The sequence below is a fragment of the Leuresthes tenuis genome, unplaced genomic scaffold, assembly GCF_036924035.1.
Source record: "Leuresthes tenuis unplaced genomic scaffold, fLeuTen1.0.hap1 SCAF_21, whole genome shotgun sequence".
Classification (NCBI taxonomy): Eukaryota; Metazoa; Chordata; class Actinopteri; order Atheriniformes; family Atherinopsidae; genus Leuresthes; species Leuresthes tenuis.
This window is the reverse complement of record NW_027325375.1, coordinates 4,714,294-4,733,275: the sequence shown is the minus strand read 5'-3', so window position 1 is coordinate 4,733,275 and position 18,982 is coordinate 4,714,294. Positions and strand designations below refer to the sequence as shown.

Below are 18,982 nucleotides of genomic sequence, written 5' to 3'. Positions count from 1 at the left end.
GTTACAGGAATTTGCTCTCATCAGTTGCGTTATGCACCACCTGAAACCGTATACCAGCGAATTTTAATATCAATATACGAGCAAAACTGACAGCTGTTAGTGGATGTTGGTCACTTAGCAACCATGCAGTTCAGCTTTTGCTATAACCATAGCAAAGGAATTACCACTAAAACAGGCACATAATCCCCCGTCATCATATTTGGCGCCTTGTTATGCCTCTACACTTGAAGAAAAAACAGCTTGAAAGGACCATTTATATATACACATTTAAAATCTCATTCAGCCAACTGGAGGACAACAACTAGTCTTGTCTCTGCTCAGCTTTAAAGACCCTACAAATCGGTTTGTGTAAACTGGGGTGGGGGGTGGTATCGGCTCCAAAGCAAGAACATGCCGTGCTCTCCGGTTTGCCGGTAGGCCGCAGGATTTCAGCACCCGTAGCTCCTGGACAGCTCCCACCAATCAGCTACGTTCTTTAGAAGAGCGTCAGCCTTCCTCATCCTTCCTCATCCTTCCTCCCTCCCTCCCTCCGTCACAGAGGCATGGCGGAGGACATCACAAGCTAAATACTGCCTTTCACAGGCCAAATAACACGTTTTAATTTAAACAAAAGAATGAGAGGTGGACGTTTGTTCCCGCTCGTTCAGGTGGAAACACACTGCAGTAGATCAGCTGGTTTTGAATGATATGAGACGAGAGCTAAAGAAGGGGGGGTTAAGTGACGTGTGTCCGGTTTCTACGCACAATGTCACCCGACCTTAGCAGCTGGCAGGCCTAATGCACACGTTTATCCCATCTGCCTCATAATAACAATAAACCATAGTTTGGAAGCTGGATTTCATCGTGAAAAGCTATCCTTGACGAGTCTAATGCAGTCCCGCGTCTCCGGGATGTCATGGATTCAGCCGCATGGCAGCCGGTCCAGCCCATTCACCTGATTAGAGGTGGCCAAAGCCAACCTGAAAGCCTTCCTCCATTTTGCATCGCTCGTCTAAGGAGTTTATAAATCGAAATCCAAGCAGCACACCGTGATGTTGAGGCTTGAACTAATGTGTCCAAACACGTGTTGTCTGAGAAAAAAAACATGTCACCGGCGTCATTGGGCTGCAGACATAGTGCCTGCAGCAGCAGTGTACCATGAATAAACTCATCAAAGTAGCTTCGGTTTGACCAGAAACGCCGCCGCCTTTGAAAAACGAAAAAGCCGGTAGCGGATGACACATAATGCGAGAGGCAGGTGCACCGCCTTTAGCTCCAGCCCGGCTAAGCTAAACCATGACAAAAATGAATGAATGAATGAAAATGACAAAGAGACGTCCCAAACTCACCTAATATAATCCAGAGCGACCCAGAGACCAAAACGAATGCGAGCATGTCTTTCTCATTGAGTCAGGTGTCCCGGCGCAGGAGCGGCTCAGAACTGCAGCATCGACTGCAGCAAGTCGCCGACAATCTGGGAGATTAAGGAGGGGGGTGTAGAGGGGGCCGACGATATATCTGAGACAGACCACAGTGGGGGAGCCGGGCAGGGGATGACGATGTCCTGCAAGTCTCACTGTGCAGATTTCGCCTGAAAAAACGACCCGTGTTGACTGAAGAAACAGAGTCAGGCAGCCTATCGAAGCATCCTTCGTGCTGGTGGATTTTCCACTTCACCTAGTTGGCCGCTACACAATGGAAGACACCCTCGCTGACATTATAGGGCTTGTAGGTCGGACAGTCGACGCCAAGGTTATTGGGGATGACATGTTTATTCTGGACATTTGATATTAAAGCTTCAAGCGGGTCTAGGGTTTATTTCTAAACAGCCACGGATGTATTTACATTGGTATCTGTAATCCACAAGAAGATACAAGAAGCTATAATTTGCATATTCACAGTCTCATTTGTTTGAAATTTCGCGACAAAAGAAAAAATAGATAAAATACGGTTGCTGTGGTACAAAGCCTGTATTATGATATTTAAGAAAACATTTTTTTTTATTTTGATTAATTTCAAGGGGGTGTTTGGTACACTACATCACGCCATCCCTGCAGCTGAGCGTGCTGTGACACTGTGTAACCTTGCATCAGAACCACGTGGTAAAATAAGACACTCCCAGTGAACTAAAGTAACCTTGAGAAAGGCTGACACAGAGACACAGAGGGTGAGTAACAACATGACGTGATACAGATATAGGGTCAAGAAATGAGAAATAAGAACGATGGAGCTGTTGTGCCAAGCACATTCATGAGAGGATGTGCCACAAATGCCGCTGCTTGGACTTTTATTTGACAGTCTCATGCAAAATTCATTCCTCAAAAAAACTCCTTACAGGTAGATAACTTGCCTGGTGTCTTATTGTGCTGGAGGAATGTGACTGACCTTGTTTTACAGGAAACTCCAAAGGAGTCTTTAGCAGTGCCACCTTCACCTACTCTTTCATCACACTGCGGAGAACACCACCACAAGCCGGAAAACTTGTTGCCAACAAGTTGCCAAGCTGGCCACTCATGCAAGATGTGGGTGAAGTAGTTAGGCAGAGCGGTAGATAAAAGGTCCTTTTAGCTATATGAAATTTGGAATCTCGAACAAGTTGCCCGTGATCTGCCAGCAGGACGAAAAGAGAGCAAATATGTTTGATGTGATGGCATCAGATTTGCTTAGTCTGTATATTTTTGCAATGAGATGTAGATGGAATGAAATGTAGAAGAAAAACCAGACAGTGGCATGCATAAGTCTGGCATCCCACTGAACCTTCCTCTTTCTGTGAACCTGGGATCACTTATGGTGAAAGCACTCTTAAAAGATTTGCGCACCTAAGTGATTTTAGGTGTCACATACCCTTTACAATATTTTTAAACCTTGATTGACATGTTTGAGCGAGACTTTTTGTTAACGTCCCCTGTGAAATCTGTGAAATGTTTAAATGCACAGCAGCACATACTGTCTCTTTATGAAAACATGCCCTCAGCTCGAGCCAGGGCTGAATAGAATGGCTGCGGGAAACAGACAATTCATGATAGAACAGTGATTAATGCCCTGTGTGTCAAGGAATATGGATGTTACTGAGGCTTTGGATGGGTTTGAGCACTGCAATCACAGGGAGAAGAAATGTGGGTGTGAGTCATTAATCAGACTACGTTCTGTAGCATGTAAATAGTAATATGAATGGAATATCCTATGTAAAGCTTTCTACTACAAAACCATTAGCCACACAAGGTTATGAGACATTCCTGTAGTTCTCTCCTTTGTTAGATGTGTACAGTTTAGTTAATATCATGATAAGACTTCTGTGGTGTATTGAGGATGGTCGACTTCAAACAGCCTATGTGTAGATGATGCAGGAAGAACTCTGCTGACACAGGTTGAACAGAAACTTTTATTGTCAACCAGGTCCGTATCAGAATTATAGAATGATGCATCAATCTGGAGACGATCCCTCAAGCCTGAATGTCCGCAGATTCTCTTCCTTACTGTGGATGTGCCTTTCATTAAGTAGAATTGATCTGTTTTCAGTGACCTTGAAGATGTTGCATGTTCTAATGCTAATTTAGCCCAAAAGTAGTTGGTAGTTAACGGACTATATATTTCTTATCGTTTCCCAAAACTCTTTTGTACAGTTGGTGAATATCAGACACTTCACTTCTTTGTTCAGTAAATCAAAGTTCATACAGAAGATAGAACTAGCATAGATAGGAAGGCCTTCTTCAGCATCCAAGGTTGAACTAATAAGATTGGAGGAGGACTCCCCCAGCATACAGTACTTCTTAATCTTCCAACACCCTAAAACATTCTTACACACAGTACTTCTTTTCTTATAGTATGACCTCGTGATGTTTTTATAACATGTCAACAAAATGATAGCAATTCTAAAACCCACAGTGAACTCCCTCAGCAGAAACAAACCACGCATAATTGAGAATCCGTGGCCCATCGAGCATATGTTGAAAACCTTTTCTGGTAAAATGGGCGAAAACAAGAACTAAAAATGTTTTTTACTGCAACACAAAATGTTAACAAGTAGTAATGCCTTCCAAAGAGGATGCTTTTATATATATTGACCATGCCCATACGTTTGCTTCCGGCTCATTTCCTTCACCGTTGTCTTAACACCGTGAAAGAGAAGATCTCATTTTGAACTTCAACCCTTTTCTTTTTCTTGCTCAGCTGAAGAATTTTTGACCAAAGAAGTCTGAATATTTGCATAGCACTACTTCTTTCAAAGATTAATTAAAGGTGTGAGGGGAGAAGATCTACTCAGAGGATTTGAGTCTTCATGAGATGCTTGAAGATACAGAGACATCCCGCTGCTCTGACAGGATTTGGTGGCTCGTTTCCCCATCATGGAACCACAAATGAAAACAGCTTTTTACTGAGACACCTAGGGATTGCAGTACCAGATGATGTAAATTATATGAAAGTAGAAAGCCAAAGAGGATATCTTTCTGTTATTATTGGTGTTTGATGGATTGATTGGGTGTGGTGACAGATAGGTCAGTGTTACAGAGGTTTAGCTGAAAGTGGCACTTCTTAATCCATGTGAACATGCCAGAGAGATAAGCTGAGTTTGCATGCTGACCACATGTACATCAAGCGAAAATAATAGGGCCAGTCGAGAATCACCTACATAACCTACATAACAGTGGCAAACAGATGACTGAGTCTAAGGAGGTGGTGTATATTGCAAAGAGAAGGGGTCCCAAAACAAGTAAATAAATAACCTCAAATATTGAGACTCGAAAGTAGCTTGATTTAATTGAAGGCAGCGTGATCATTTTAACATTAAAAGTACTAATTTGAAGGAAGAGGGATCATGAGGAAGTATTCAGTTTAGATTTCATCCCATACTACAGGAAGACTGGAGACATGAAAGAAGGACAGTACTCTGTCTTTCAGAGCTCCCTTGTTTCTCATTGGCCAAGCAATGTTTAGTATCAAAGCCTTTTGTGGCCTGTTGTCTGCTGCATGTTCCTGAGTGCCCGGCTCCAACAGCAACAGAAATAAAAACATGCACAAAACTACAGCAAAGACCTACTGAAGCAAACAGAGTCAGATGATGCTATGTCTGTAGAATGAAAGGCAGTTAAGTGAATACACTAAAAAAGAGAGATGCCCAATTTCTTGAATCAGCCCACATGATTTAAAACTGTTTATCCCAGCAATAAAGATAAAACACTCTACGAAAAGCATATTACTTAACCTGGTGACCTTCTCTCAGGAGGGCAAACATTTTTACTGTCCCTTTAATCATTTACCATATTTTTTCTATTAGATTGCCAACTTAGAGAGCAAACAGTAGTCTAACTCTAATGCCTGAATGCCATGCTTCTACAGAATCTAATCAAATCCAAACTAGTGCACGATGCATCCATTCAGTGCAAAATATATAATAACAGCTTTTCAAATTGAAAAGCCTATGAGTCAACATCTATGAGTGCAATCTGTATTTTATTGTGGGAGTAGGTCAAGAGAGCAACTCAGAAATCTGAGCAGCTCAGTGAGGTTAAGGTGACAGGTGAAAGAAGATATCGATCGCAAATCATGAAAGCGGGTGAATAAAAACTGATGAGACGTTGACATATTTACATATCAGTAAATATTAATGACAGGTTGCTTAACTTGTCACAGTATATTTTAAGTACTATGCACCCTTTTTTCCATCTCTCCTTGCCTCCCTTCTCCCTCCTCTGTAATTGAACTTGCAAAGCAACAGTAGTTTGGATTAAAGCCTCAGAAAAAAAAAATCTTTCTCTTGATGTAACAGATCTTTATTGCTCGAGAAAAGCAAAAGAATCACCTGGGGCAAAAGTGCATGGGTTTGACTCATCATTAACTGTGTATCAATGGATTTATCAAGCAAACTTCAAAGCAAGGTACTTGTCAAAATAAGATTGATAATTTGACATGGTGGACTATTCCACACATCACCTTGAATTTTTAAAGAAAACAATCTCAAGAGGTGTTTGGTAACACATGGACCAGAAAGTGGAAATTTTACTGGAACCACTGAACTGCAAACACAGTGATAAAAATAGCATAATTATGCTCAAATTCAACAATATAAAATCTCTGTTTGCCTTCTACCGTGTGTGTGGTTGCACTGGAACTACTTAGCTGACTTATGAAGGCTTTGACTTGATCTGGTGTCAGTGAGCTATAAAAGCAGATGGTCCAGGGGAACACTGGATGCTCAAGCTGTTTGTCGGATGCCAAAGACTCAAATGACTGTTTTATCCTTTCAGGTTGCTCAAATTCATCGCCACTGCATGCACCGTGTGCAATTAACTTCACAGGACAGCACATAGTCTATAAACTATGTTACATTTTAAATACAGGAATAAGAATAACATGATTCACATAAATTAAGAACTATCATTGTGTAATGAAATACCCCTTGACCGTTTGGGCTCATTTTCCTCTGTGTTCTCTAAAAGACTGTTTTGAGTAATCCGTTAGGTGCTGTAACCACTTTTATAGCACGTATCATGACCCATTTAGGTGGCTCTTACCCCTTGTTAGTAGCTCTAACATAATATAATAAACCTGATCTTGATAAGATAAACACTTACAGCCAAACCAAGATCCAAAACGCTGTGTGCATGTCTTGCCTCAACTTTAGTGTATTCCAATAATTCACGTGGTTTCTCTTCACCCAACAGCTTTTAAACATAGGTGAATTTCAAGGGCCAGTGACCACAGACTCTTTGTCTCTGTGCAGGAAGCTAAACAATCACTGATGCTTTCCCCTCTGTCCCCAAGCAGTAGGAAAGTGGGAAACAGGACCACTGATGAACAGGAGCCTCACAAGCACCGGCACAGAATTCTGTTGAAAAAGAATAGAAAGAAAAACTCAATAGTGTCCTAAACTTTCTGTTAAACAGATGTAACTATGTGAAAATTCAGGCTGCTCTCACCCACAGTTCGTATAGGGGTCCATGACACAGAAGCATAAACTAGGCTTTATATGTCACATAAAAACTAAATTGTGTTTCACACATGCACTGTTTGGAGATCAGTGCAGTTAATTTCAGTTAAATAAGGAAACATGGATAATTATATCAAAACAGCTAAAAATGGTTAGGGATAAAAGAGAATTAAAATGATCATTGAATAGGTGCTCTAACAAAGTAACAGCTACAGACACCACACACTCGTAGCAGTTCCATTTTTAACTAAACTAACGCAGCTAGTGAATAAAATGACACCCTGGCTGGCTGAATTTACTGCCATGAAGATCGAAATGTTAAGAAAACACTGTAAGTGTACGGAAATCCCTTCAGCATCTTCACATCATCGCTAATAAACAACATTTGTAAAGCTATGTATGCAAAAGTTAAAACTATATATCCAGATACCTACTGGCACTACAATATGCTGAAGTCTTGGTCATGTAGGACCATCCTGTCAGCTTGGGTAAAGGGATACAGTAGGTATAATTGGCCATATTAGGTCATTAGAAAATATAATGTGAAACTCATTGTAAATTATGGGGAAAACCGGGTCTAAACTGGTCCAAATTTCAAAGTCTGACAGTGTATTAAGCAGATGTCAATATTTTGAACACATGTGGCCACTAACTACCCCTTAAAACATGTTTGAATTATTTCATCCAGCTTGGACTTAATAAGGTTCTGAGAAAGCACACCTCAAAGGGCTTTGCCTTGGAGCAAGATGAAAATTTGAAACTTTGGTGTAGGACAAAAGTGAAGACATCACTGGAAAGGTCTTGACCTGGGGAGTAACATATGTCAGTATGAAAATTGTGGGAAGCTCCTGCTCCTCTGAGGTGACCTTTGAACTTTGAACCTGAGACACTTTTGAAGGCTTACAGAGCAGCAGCAAAATGGGCCACAGACCAGTTGTAAACAGTTTTGGAAAGCTATTGACCTACACTACATCACCTGTAGGAGACCTGTAGGGGGCTCCACTAAGTAGGGTCAAAACCCATAAAACACGTGATTTCCTCCATTTAACTATAAACAAGATCAACTCTGACCAAACAGATGTGCTTATCAACCCCAAAAAACCCTCTTTTTCATCAAACAAACTTCAAGCAGTCAGACCAATCTTGTACATTTCCAATCACTGATCAAACAGGGAAACAATGTCTGGAAATGACTTAATATTGATCATCTATACCTAAAGAATATGATGAAAGCACATACATTTTTGCACATTTTCATAGTTTTTGCATGTTTTGAAAAACATGTTGAATTCAGAATAAATGCACTGAGCACAAACAGATAAAGTGTTGGAAGTTCTGCAGTGGCAAACTTGTTCTGCAAATCTCTTGGTCACCTTGCGTTGAATATGGTGCTAATCTAACGACAGGAATTAACCTAGTGAAGGACGATGGGAACGCATGCATGAAAAGTATAATGTTGCAGTGGGCAATCATTTATCTTTTTTTCTTGGTGATTAACTCTGAATTATTAGTCATAAGCTGTTGCATTTTGGCTTTTGGTGCTGGCAGGAATTACTTCCTGTACCGTACTTTGCTGCACCAAAGCACAAGAAGCCTCTGACTGAGCACACTTTGCTGTTTCATCACTGTATTGTGTCGAGGGTGTGCAGGATTGTACTGTACGTTCATGAACTTGTGCAGCATTCTCCTTTGCACAATCAGCTCCAGGAGCTCCGGAGCAGTCATTCACCCATATCATTTTGTTCACTTTCTTTGAATTGCTGGCTCTGGAGCTGCTGCCCCAACATGTGGCTGTAAGGCAGATTGCAATCTCCACAGACAGTTCCAGGGGAGATGTTTTTTAGTCTGAAGAAAAAAAACAAGGAAAAGAAAAAATGTGCCAGGGCATCAACAAAGGCCAACATTCCATGCACATCTTAAAGATGTCGCCTTTCATTTTCAAGTGTAGGTGGCATGAACTGTAAGGAAGAGATAGTTTTCTTTTTAAATGTATTTATTTTCTTATTATTGTATGAATGTTGCTGAGCAGCATCTGCCAATTGTGGATCTTTTTTACTTTATTCATGAAGTCGGTTTGTTCTACAGTCACACTGCAAGAAGTCCCTTGTGAAAAGTGTTTAGCATGATTTTTCTCTCACTGAAATATGAAGCAAAGCGAGGAAACACAACAAAGGAAGAAGGTAAATACTCTAGATGCTGTGCTGCAGCTACACAGTGTGAGACACTTGTTTTTGTGTAAACAGAGGCCTACTCAAATAATGTCGCTCATACACTAACCTAGATAATCTTATGTAAATAGCATCTATACAGGAAACTTGAGTGATGTGATGTAGTAGAGTGATATACAACTGGTGTTTTTTCTGATTTGTTGATTTCCAAATCTCACTGAATGTGGCATATGCGCGGCAATGTTGAAAACAATATATTAGATTATATACGCTATATAGATTATTTGGGGAAAAGTTGGGCCAAATATAGCCAGTCTCAGTCCGGGTGTTGCTCTTACAGATTTCCCAACAGCTGGAGAAAGCAGGCAGTGAATGTACAAGCAAGAGTTCATTAAGCAACAAAGTATGCATCAGTTCAGGGAACCAGAGGACTGACTCTCCCTCAGGTAAATATTGCCTCTTCTAATAGAGAAGTTTAGTGAACTAAGTGCTTCTGACTGGTTTTGAAGTACACCAACATTCTAACAGACATTCCCAGGACTGAAACATCCCTGGACAGCCCGGGGTCTGATATACTACAGTCCAGAACTTTGGTTTCCTGCCTGGCACAACACCGCATTACTTTATGGTACTGTGTCATGCACCAACGTCTAGATAAAAACCCTCGCCATCATAAATTAAGAAAAAAAAATTCTTTAAAAATTTTAAAGAAATGTTGCCATTACAAATAATGTTGAAGGGAAAATAAATATTGTCGTCATTACAAATAAAGTACAAGAAAAAAAAAGTGAGTGGTAGATGCAGAGACAAGACAAGGCTATGGGAGGAAGTGAGGAAAAAGAGATGGCTGGACAAGAAGAAACACTGCACACATTTGTCGCAATCGAATTCTTCAAAAACCCAAATCAGAATAAGAAAACTATTACAAATTAACTATAAAAGTTCATGGCATCTATCACATTGTATAGAAAGATGCAGCCTTCTTCTTGGTCTTGTACCATAACTTTTCCTTGTCTCTTGACGTTTTTTTGGAGGGTTTTTTTCTTTGTTAGCCTCTAAAGTATGACAGGTGTATAGACGAGTATGTGCAGGGCTCACATGGGGGTTTGTTGAAACCACAGTGGCCTTACATCCCTTAACTGTAGGGGGAGACAAAGAGATAAAATACTGACAGATTCCTGTGCTTCAAATGTGTTTTTGTCGACTTTGTTCACACAAAGCACGCATCAGAGTCACTTAGCCTATGACATTAAGAACATATGGTCACATTTTGCATGTGACTGTGGATGAAACTATCAAACTCCCCAGTGTTATCAGTGGTTTGCCACATTTCCTAATGCATGCCTTGCCTCACGTAGATTCATCATGGATTTCTCTGTTTTGCAGTCAGTGAACTGATATTACACTTCAGTACCTAGGGCTCAGACTTCACAAATTCCACAGATCACCAGCAAAGGCTATTATCAACAGTTCCCCTCACATGTTCTGAGGTTTCCACATCTGGACAGGACAGTTCTTTGACAATGACTACGTTTACATGAATGGCATTATTCAGATAACCCAATTAAGACCATACTCTGAAACATACAGCAATTTTTAAATACCATTTCCTTATTACCTCAACTTGAATAAAGTTATAATGGGTAACATATGAAAGCCATAGTTAGTATGAGAGATCTTATTAACAAAATAAGTACAAAATGTTTTCATTCAACAATATTTTCTTTACAGAAAAACCCAATGAACCAAAGTAAAAATCAGAAGAATATTTATCATTACAATAGATTAGCTTTTGCATATGGAAAGTATGGATGACATACATAAGTGCAGAAGAAAGGAATCCATGACTGTCAGTGTCAGTTTAAAGGCCCTAACCCACCTAAGTGATGCCGTGTCTCCTCAGTTAATCGATAGATTGTACATGTCTACTTTTTAACAGCGAGCCTCTGATATGTTGAAAGTGCTTAAATAAGGAAATTCAGCAGATATTTATGGGTGTGAAGTGATTGTAGGAGTGAGTTACTGGGTAAAGAGAGCAGATGTTTGTCCAACACACTGGAATAGAAATCAAACAGCACAGTTAGTTCATTCGCACCACACTAGCTAGGGATCACATAATTTTTGTCCAACACACTGGAATAGAATGTAAACGATAAAAATTCAACAACACTGTAACAAAACCTTTAAAAAAATCAGTTTTTCCTCTCGCATCTTCATGAGTTGTAATTGTGTGATCTATGCACGAGGGCTTTGATATGATCTGGTGTCACTGAGCTATCAAAACAGATGGCCAGGGAGGAAGCTGTGGCAGCTTGTCTCATGCCAAAGCCTCAAATTTGATGTTTAATCCTTTCAGGAGGCCTAAATCATCAGATTTACAATGCATGCACTGAGTTCAATCAAATGTACCGTTGTTTGCCGATGTGGTTGAAATACACCGACAAGCACCAGGGTTTAGATTTAAAACAGGAAACGTGATGTGTTCATTTTAATAGAATACTTTTAGTCATGTATTTGGTGCTGTAGTACTTTCTGAGCAAACCGGACGACCCATTTGGATGGGTCATAATAATAATTAAACCAAACACGCAAAATAAGATTGCGTTGAATTCCTATAGTTCACGTGATTTTCTACTCTAAATGCGGAGCTGGTAGTGCTGAAGCAAAACTTTTGAAAAAGTTGGACAATCTGGATTAATTTCCCCCCTGGGATCCAGATTTCCGACTCCATTTGGCGTTATTATTGGGAAACCCCGCTCAAAGAGAGCTTCTGAAAACTCCGCAGGAAAACTCCCTGCCATTCCCTCCCAGAGGCGCGCGTACTCGAAACGTGCAGCCGGCTCATGAGCGGCGCGCACACGACACCCTCCGCGGGAAGCCCCAAACTAACAGAAGAGGGTCGACTGCAAGCAGGCAGCCGTGGGGTTTCCCAAATGTTCTGTGTGCGCTCACACTGTAACAAAACAAGACCCCTTCGGTCCAGATGTGGCTTTTTAGTGCAGTGGCGTGAAACAACTACGCGCTGAAATTGAAGGTGAATGATTCAACGTCAATCACCCTTGCAGTCTGTAATTTTGCTTTATTTCTTTACATACCATGATCGTTTGGTGAACCATAATGATAGACGGGCAATAGAGGGAGACAGCATGTATGCAACACAGTAATACATGCTGTAATACACACAGTAGCCTTTGTGTGAATTCGCTGTTTCCGCACTGCTTCTTCTCCCGCTGTTACGACCACATCACGTGACCCTGCGCGCCATACGTCATGTGGGTCAAGCGCCGCAGCACCACGGCGCCCCTACAGGCGACATAAATTACTACATCGTTTCTTGTAAATGCTGAACTTCTCAGACTCACTGCTGTTTATACTAAAGGGCTGGTCTCATGCACATGTTTATTATGCCAGTGTGTGGCACGACCTTTAGCATTTTGTGACAAAAAGCAAGTGCTTGTGCACGCGTGGGTGTTTTTTTATTTGTTTATTACAACTCCCACTGACCTATTTCATCAACACTTTAAAGTACAGACGTTTGATGTTACTATTACTAATATAATAAATGTGACATTTCCCCACATATCATGTGCAATACAGCATATACTAGGCTAATAAAACATCAACTTCAGCCTTATTCAGATTTAAGTAAATATCGCTGTCATATCAATTTTGCAGTATACAAAACACCTGCAGGTACCTTTAAGTGTTTGGGAAAAGCCTTGCACAGTGGATTACTACATGTAAATGACAGACAAGCCAGGCCATCCAAGTTGGTGCTCGTGTCTACGTGCAGCAAGCACTTGTAATCAACTCTTGTCAACTTCCCTCTTACTTGCTTCTCAACAGCGTGATTTCTCGGAAACGCCGAATGAGAGGCTGACAAACGCATGCGCAACCCACTGTAAAAACAGCCCTCCTTTGCCTGGCCGGGGAAAACCCGCTGTCTGGCCACTATAAATTGAGTCCTACTCTGCTGTGTGATATCAGTGTTCAACTGAGCTCAAGAAAGGTTTAGATAACCTAAAGACGAGGAGGAGCTGCTCTGGAACAAACTTATACCTGTCGGACTATTCTCGCGTACCTTTTCCTTCTACGATCGTAGAGAAAACTAAGTCTGTAAGTGACCTGATATGAATTGATCACCTCTACCTAAACGCTTTTAAGGATGTAACGCGCTATTCTTTTTATTATATTTTATTGCTGATTACTTTTTATAAAATTATTTTTAAAAAACGCAAATAAATGCACCGTTCACACGCATTGGAAAAGTTTATTTTTATTTTATTTCTTCATATCTATGAACAGGAATTAATTCGCTAGCGGATTAAGTGGACAGATATTTCAATGTTAAGTATGCTTGCAGACAGCAGAGCAGAGTAAGGTGTGAACACGTCTCTCCCCGCGCGGAAGTCTCTGTTTAAGTCCTGCTTTATTTAATCAAGACTGTTTTCAGTTTTATTTCAGTTTAGCATTAGTATATGTATTTTTATTTTTTATTTGTTTTTTGCAAAATTAGCCCAAAACAAAGTTGAAGGTTTATTTGGTCCACTGTAACATTTTAAAGCAACGTTGACTCCTACGCGTCGACGCCCCCTTTGCGCGTCCAGTGGGTCTCGCTGAACTCCGCCTCACCCTTCTAAAAACAGCCAGTCGGCGGTTGCTATAAAATCATAGCTGAAGCGGATGTGGGGGTTCATTTGCTCTCTCGCTACTTAATACCAAACACAGCATTCCTCACTTATCTAAAGACTTTGCACTTCTTTTCTCTGCATATTTAGGAAAACATGCCTGTTTCAAGAATGAGGATGAGGCCATGGTTGGAGATGATGATCGAGTCCAACTCCATCTCCGGGCTTACTTGGGTGGATAAGGTGAGAGTCTTGCAACACATTGAAGCTGTTCGCGAATGATTTTCTGTAAAAGTACATTTAAACGAGTGCATGAGTAAACATTTCAAAATTAACTTGACGTAGGATGGGACAGCGTAGCGTAGGTGATCTCTGCAAGGCAGCGCTCGTCTTTCTTATTGCTCAGTTGTCCACAAAACATTTTCCTGTTACTCGCGGAAGCATCTTGTTTGGGTTGGGATGGATCTAAGTGTTTTAACGTGAGTCAAGTGCTGAAATAGACATTTGGCAACTATTGCAGTCCTCAAACTTAAAACGGTAGCTCGTGGGAAAATGACCAAAAAAATGTGATAAGTAGGCTACTGGGCTCCAAACTAAATACTGTTGCTATTTTAATACTTCTGTGGCTACTGTGAAATTGCTATATATGCAAATAACATATTTACATGATTTAGTTACATGCAACAGAGAACCTTTGAATGGCAGCTCCCTGCACTATTTGAAAACGTATTCTCTTATTTGAAGTAATCCGTGCACCCAGTCTGATTATTCTAACTCAACATTTCTTCTGCAATTTCCAGGAGAAGACCATGTTCTCCATTCCCTGGAAACATGCAGCTCGACACGGTTGGGAGCTGAATAAAGACGCTTGTCTTTTCAAAGAATGGGCCATCCACACAGGTGAGCAAACATGAATAGGCACTGCAGTTGTTTGAAAAGAAAAAATGGATTAAAAAAAAACAACAATACAACAACATATTCAAATTCCTTCTGCAGGAAAATATGTTGAGGGTCAGACTTGTGATCCCAAGACATGGAAAGCCAACTTCCGCTGTGCAATGAACTCACTGGTGGACATCGAGGAGGTGAAACATCGGAGCATCAACAAAGGACACCAAGCCATGCGTGTCTTCAAGATGCTGCCTGCAGCTCCCAAATGTAGAGGTGAGAGAATTGCTGATTGCTTTAGCTTTACTCAGCTTTAGTCAGCATGATCTACAGTCACACTATTAGAAGTATAACCTGGAAAGTGATCAAAATGTTTTTCTTGCTCTTTCACAGAAAAACGAAGCAATGCAAAGGAGATAAAGCAAAGGAAGAAGGTAAATACTGTTAATGTTGTAATAATAATGTTGTGCTGCAGCTACATGGGGACACTTATTTTCAAATAATGCTGCTTTCACACTGACCTAGGTAGTGTTATATAAATAGTATCCATACAGGAAGTATAAGTTACATATAACTAATGTTTTGTTACATCTAGTTTCTGATTCTCAATGAATTTTGCTTTCATATGTCTCTGCAGAGCACAGTGGTGAAGACAGAGGACGACACAGACTACAGTGACACTCACTCTCCCTTGACTGTATCCCTGCCAGAAGACACCTCCTCCACTCAGGAAAACACATTGGACAACAACATAAACATTGACCAGGATGGTAAGCAAAAAAAATATTTTTTATGAAAAGAAATAGATTCATATGTAAGCACAAATGTGATTTGCAGTGTTGTGATGTACATTTGAAGAGGTAAAACTGAAATATTCTGAGCGACAGGTGGATCTAATGCTATTTTTTGCCATTGCTGCAGATTTCCCTCTAATGCCTCCATCTGAAGTTCCTGACTTGTCTTTGACGGTTGAGATTGGGTTAGAACCCTTTTCACAGGACTTTCACCACAGATTTGAAGTTTCCCCAGATCACTGCCCTGGTAAGTCGACAGCATGTATCTCATACTTCCCAGATTAATAAGTTACGATCTGTTTAGATCGAACTGATTCATTCATTTCACAGCACCGTTCTCACATCCTCTTCTGTTTTCCTCCCCCTTTCTTCATTGTGATCTTCCAGATTATGCCTCTCTCCAAGACATTATTGAGGTAAGCATGGCTTTCAGATCCTATTATTACTGGCATGCATATTTGCATATTTCATTGACAGGAATACCCATGTTTGTCTTGCTCTGCCTGTTTGGCTTGTAATGACCTAAAACAACAAGGCTGATTGTTTAAGATTACTTTTTGTGGGAAAACTCCTGTTGGGCAAAATATAGCCGTACTTAGTCCGGTGCTGTTCTTGCAGATTTGCCAACAAAATGAGAAAGACTCACAAAGGATGTACCATGCAGACTGCAGGGGAATCCTGAGCAATGATGCATGCACCAGTCCAGGGAGCCAGTGGAGTGAACATTCTTCAGGTAAATATTTGTAGTTTATTAGTCAGACAGATCAGTAAATCCAGCTGCATCCAGCTGTTCCTACAAACATAACACGTTGTGTTGGTAATTTTTTTTCCAACAATTCGAGGATGAAATCAATCCCAAGATATTTGTTTTCTTTCTTTTTTTAGCATTTGTTCACTAAAAACATATCAATGCCACTTGAATACAAATATGGTCTGGTTTAGCATGTAGGTGCAGATGAAATTAACATGTAAATAGGGGTTGATCACATCTCCTAATAAATGCCTGTCCTCACCTTGGATTTCTGTCTTTATTTTGCAGGAGAGGAACTAGACGACACACCACAGTACACAACTTTGGGAACAGATTTCACACCCTCCACAGATGAAATCTGGGACAACCTTTTTCAGATGTCTCTCTGAGATCATCAGGATTGGACAGGACAGTGCTTTGACACTTTGAACTTTTAAGGGCTCTTCCTGTCCTTTTTGCCCTCCACACACCCCCCCCCCCCCCCCCTCTGGGATCAAACCTCAGCTGCCCTCTGGTGTCCACACATTAAGCTAAACCACCTCCCACTCCCTGTTTGTTGATAGCAGTTCGGAGAGCTGTGTTCATCTCTCACCCAATCCTGTGAAGTTTTTAAGTGCACTGCTGCTGTGTTAAAGGAACATAGATGCTGTTCATTGTCTTTGTTTTTGGCTGGTTCAAAGCACATTTGGTGTTCATGTTCATAATAAGTTGTTATGGTGTAGAATCTATTGAGCTCAGGAAGGGCATTACATCCATAATCATTCTTAATTTGGAGGTATACCTACTCAAATGCATATAGGCCACCACTCACTTCTCTTAGCTTATAGCGAGCAGTTATTGTATAGTGTCAAATAATTTTCACTCTCATTTTTTCGTCCGTTATATCTACAAGTGAACGTCAGTTAAAGGGAAAAAAATACATTCTTACACACCAACTCTCCTAACAAACCTATCAACTTTTGGTGAGAGCGCCTCTTAAATGTCTTTTAGATTTAATTCTAAGAGGTTTCTGTATATAGTTGTGCTTGTTTTTTTGTGTTTTTTATAAAATAAAGAAAAAAATGTCGAATGAAATAGTTTTCTGACTCTTTATTTATAATACAGGTATCAATTCACTGCTGTGCTGTTATGAAATTGATCATTTCAAATGGATGTTTACAAAGGACATCTCCTGCTAATGTGTCCTCAAGCAAGGCACCAGGCCTAAAGTAGCTGCAGCAGCAGCTGTCTAGACATATGTAGATATATATATATATATATCTTGCTCTAAATCAAAAACCTCTAAAATAGATTATTTGTTAACTTAATCCTTGAACATAATTTTAACCTATATTTAATCATTTATTTTTAACAATACAGCAGGCAAAATTGGATAAGCATTTTGTCCATGTGACCTACACATGCTTGTCACTGACTAACTTGTGGTATATTGTTTATTAGATAGACACAGCATGAATAGTTGCACCATGCATTTTTTTCTTCCTCATCTGAGGTTCACCAATAATCCCCAACAAACATGAGAACACACAATGTCATTTCATATCATACTGACTTGAATAAAACAAATGACATTAAGAAAGGCTCAGGGTGTGATAAATGAAGCCAAGGTGGATTAATCAGATAAATATGCAAATCCATTGAACCTCTGCAGTGACAGGGATGGCATTTTTTTCCATCTGAAGTTCCTTTCATGGGTTGGGCAGGTGTTTATTAAGGACAGTCAGTTGCATGCATAGAAGGACTGATCTGCTTTAAAGAAATTAGTGGGGACTCTCAGTCATCCAGGTTATGATAATAAGTGCTTGAATAGAAGTGAATTAGTTTCTTCGTTCAGTTCCCAAGAAAATAATCCCAAACTTTTAGGATTACTTAGTAGATGAAAACATGAGGGCTTGACAGACAGGCTTGAAGGCTAGACACACTTTACAGCTTATCATGTGACTTCATAGAAGCCTTCTTTCAAGCCTACTGAGGTTTCAAAACATTTCCTGTAAAACTGTCAGTTTAGAAAGAGAAAGCTGCAGTTCTTGGTTTTGTTTTGGATTAAAAAACATGAATTTCTCAACCTGCTGGCAGGGTTGGGTTAAACTACTTTGAAATGTAGCCAGTCACTAAACACAATTTACATGAGAATATCTATAGGTAAATTAAACCTGAATTCTTATTATTATTTAGAAAATACTGCAACTCTGAACATTCAGCATCAATATTTGTTTAAATAAATGTTGCAAAACAGAGTAGGGACACAGGGACATTTTCCCTCTTAATCACAGGTCACTTCGAGGACTTTGCTCTTTAATCAAAGGTAAGCTCCATGTCTAAATGTCCATCCTCCACTTTTAATGTAGGTGAAAAGGACTAAAAACTCTATTATCCATACATGATCACTAAACAAAAACATAGTCACCAGTGGCAACTTCATTTCCCTCGATATCCATTGGAAAATATTTGGTATTTAAATCTAATAAAATCAAATCACCCTTACAAAACGTGCTGATCTGATGTCTGCAGGTGGACCATATTTCAAAGACGTAATTAAGGAATGTTTCACAGTCTGGCTATGATCTGATGATCTGTGCATTTCCTCATCTGGAATCTGGGCAGATTACATATTTCATGTGGTTTGGGTTTTTGCTATTTATGTTGCACATTCCTATTCACCTGTTTTGTATTTAACTCTACTGCATTTCAGAAACAACTGTAGAAAAGTCAGATTAAACGCAATCCAATTTTTCTCTTTATAACCACTAAGTGGCATAAATCGATACATTTTTAGTTATTTCTTGAAAAGTGATACATTTCACTCCCCAAAATGCTTTCAAACAACATTCAGAAACGAATCAAGC

General features: G+C 40.0%; 2 protein-coding genes across 4 annotated transcripts in view; one reads left to right on the top strand and one right to left on the bottom strand.

The window, feature by feature from the left end:
• Positions 1 to 1,705, bottom strand: part of acsl6 (acyl-CoA synthetase long chain family member 6) — a 32,062-nt gene extending 30,357 nt beyond the window's left edge. Inside the window, exon 1 of the mRNA XM_072374299.1 lies at positions 1,329 to 1,705. Within this exon, the coding sequence (XP_072230400.1) occupies positions 1,329 to 1,374 (46 nt within the window). The 5' untranslated portion in view covers positions 1,375 to 1,705. The remainder of the gene's footprint in view (positions 1 to 1,328) is intronic.
• Positions 1,706 to 13,037: 11,332 nt separating this feature from the next.
• Positions 13,038 to 17,210, top strand: irf1b (interferon regulatory factor 1b). 3 transcript variants are annotated; one of them, XM_072374593.1, is made up of 10 exons: positions 13,038 to 13,191; positions 13,854 to 13,946; positions 14,504 to 14,603; positions 14,700 to 14,867; positions 14,985 to 15,025; positions 15,229 to 15,361; positions 15,513 to 15,632; positions 15,773 to 15,801; positions 16,004 to 16,118; positions 16,425 to 17,210. In XM_072374593.1, the coding sequence occupies exons 2-10, from the start codon at positions 13,860 to 13,862 to the stop codon at positions 16,523 to 16,525; spliced, it is 894 nt and encodes a 297-aa protein (XP_072230694.1). In that variant the 5' UTR covers positions 13,038 to 13,191; positions 13,854 to 13,859; the 3' UTR covers positions 16,526 to 17,210. The 3 variants fall into 3 exon arrangements, with proteins under 3 accessions (XP_072230694.1, XP_072230693.1, XP_072230695.1); XM_072374592.1 differs by having other exon boundaries at positions 15,226 to 15,361; XM_072374594.1 differs by lacking the exon at positions 15,513 to 15,632 and having other exon boundaries at positions 15,226 to 15,361; positions 15,716 to 15,801.
• Positions 17,211 to 18,982: the final 1,772 nt, after the last annotated feature.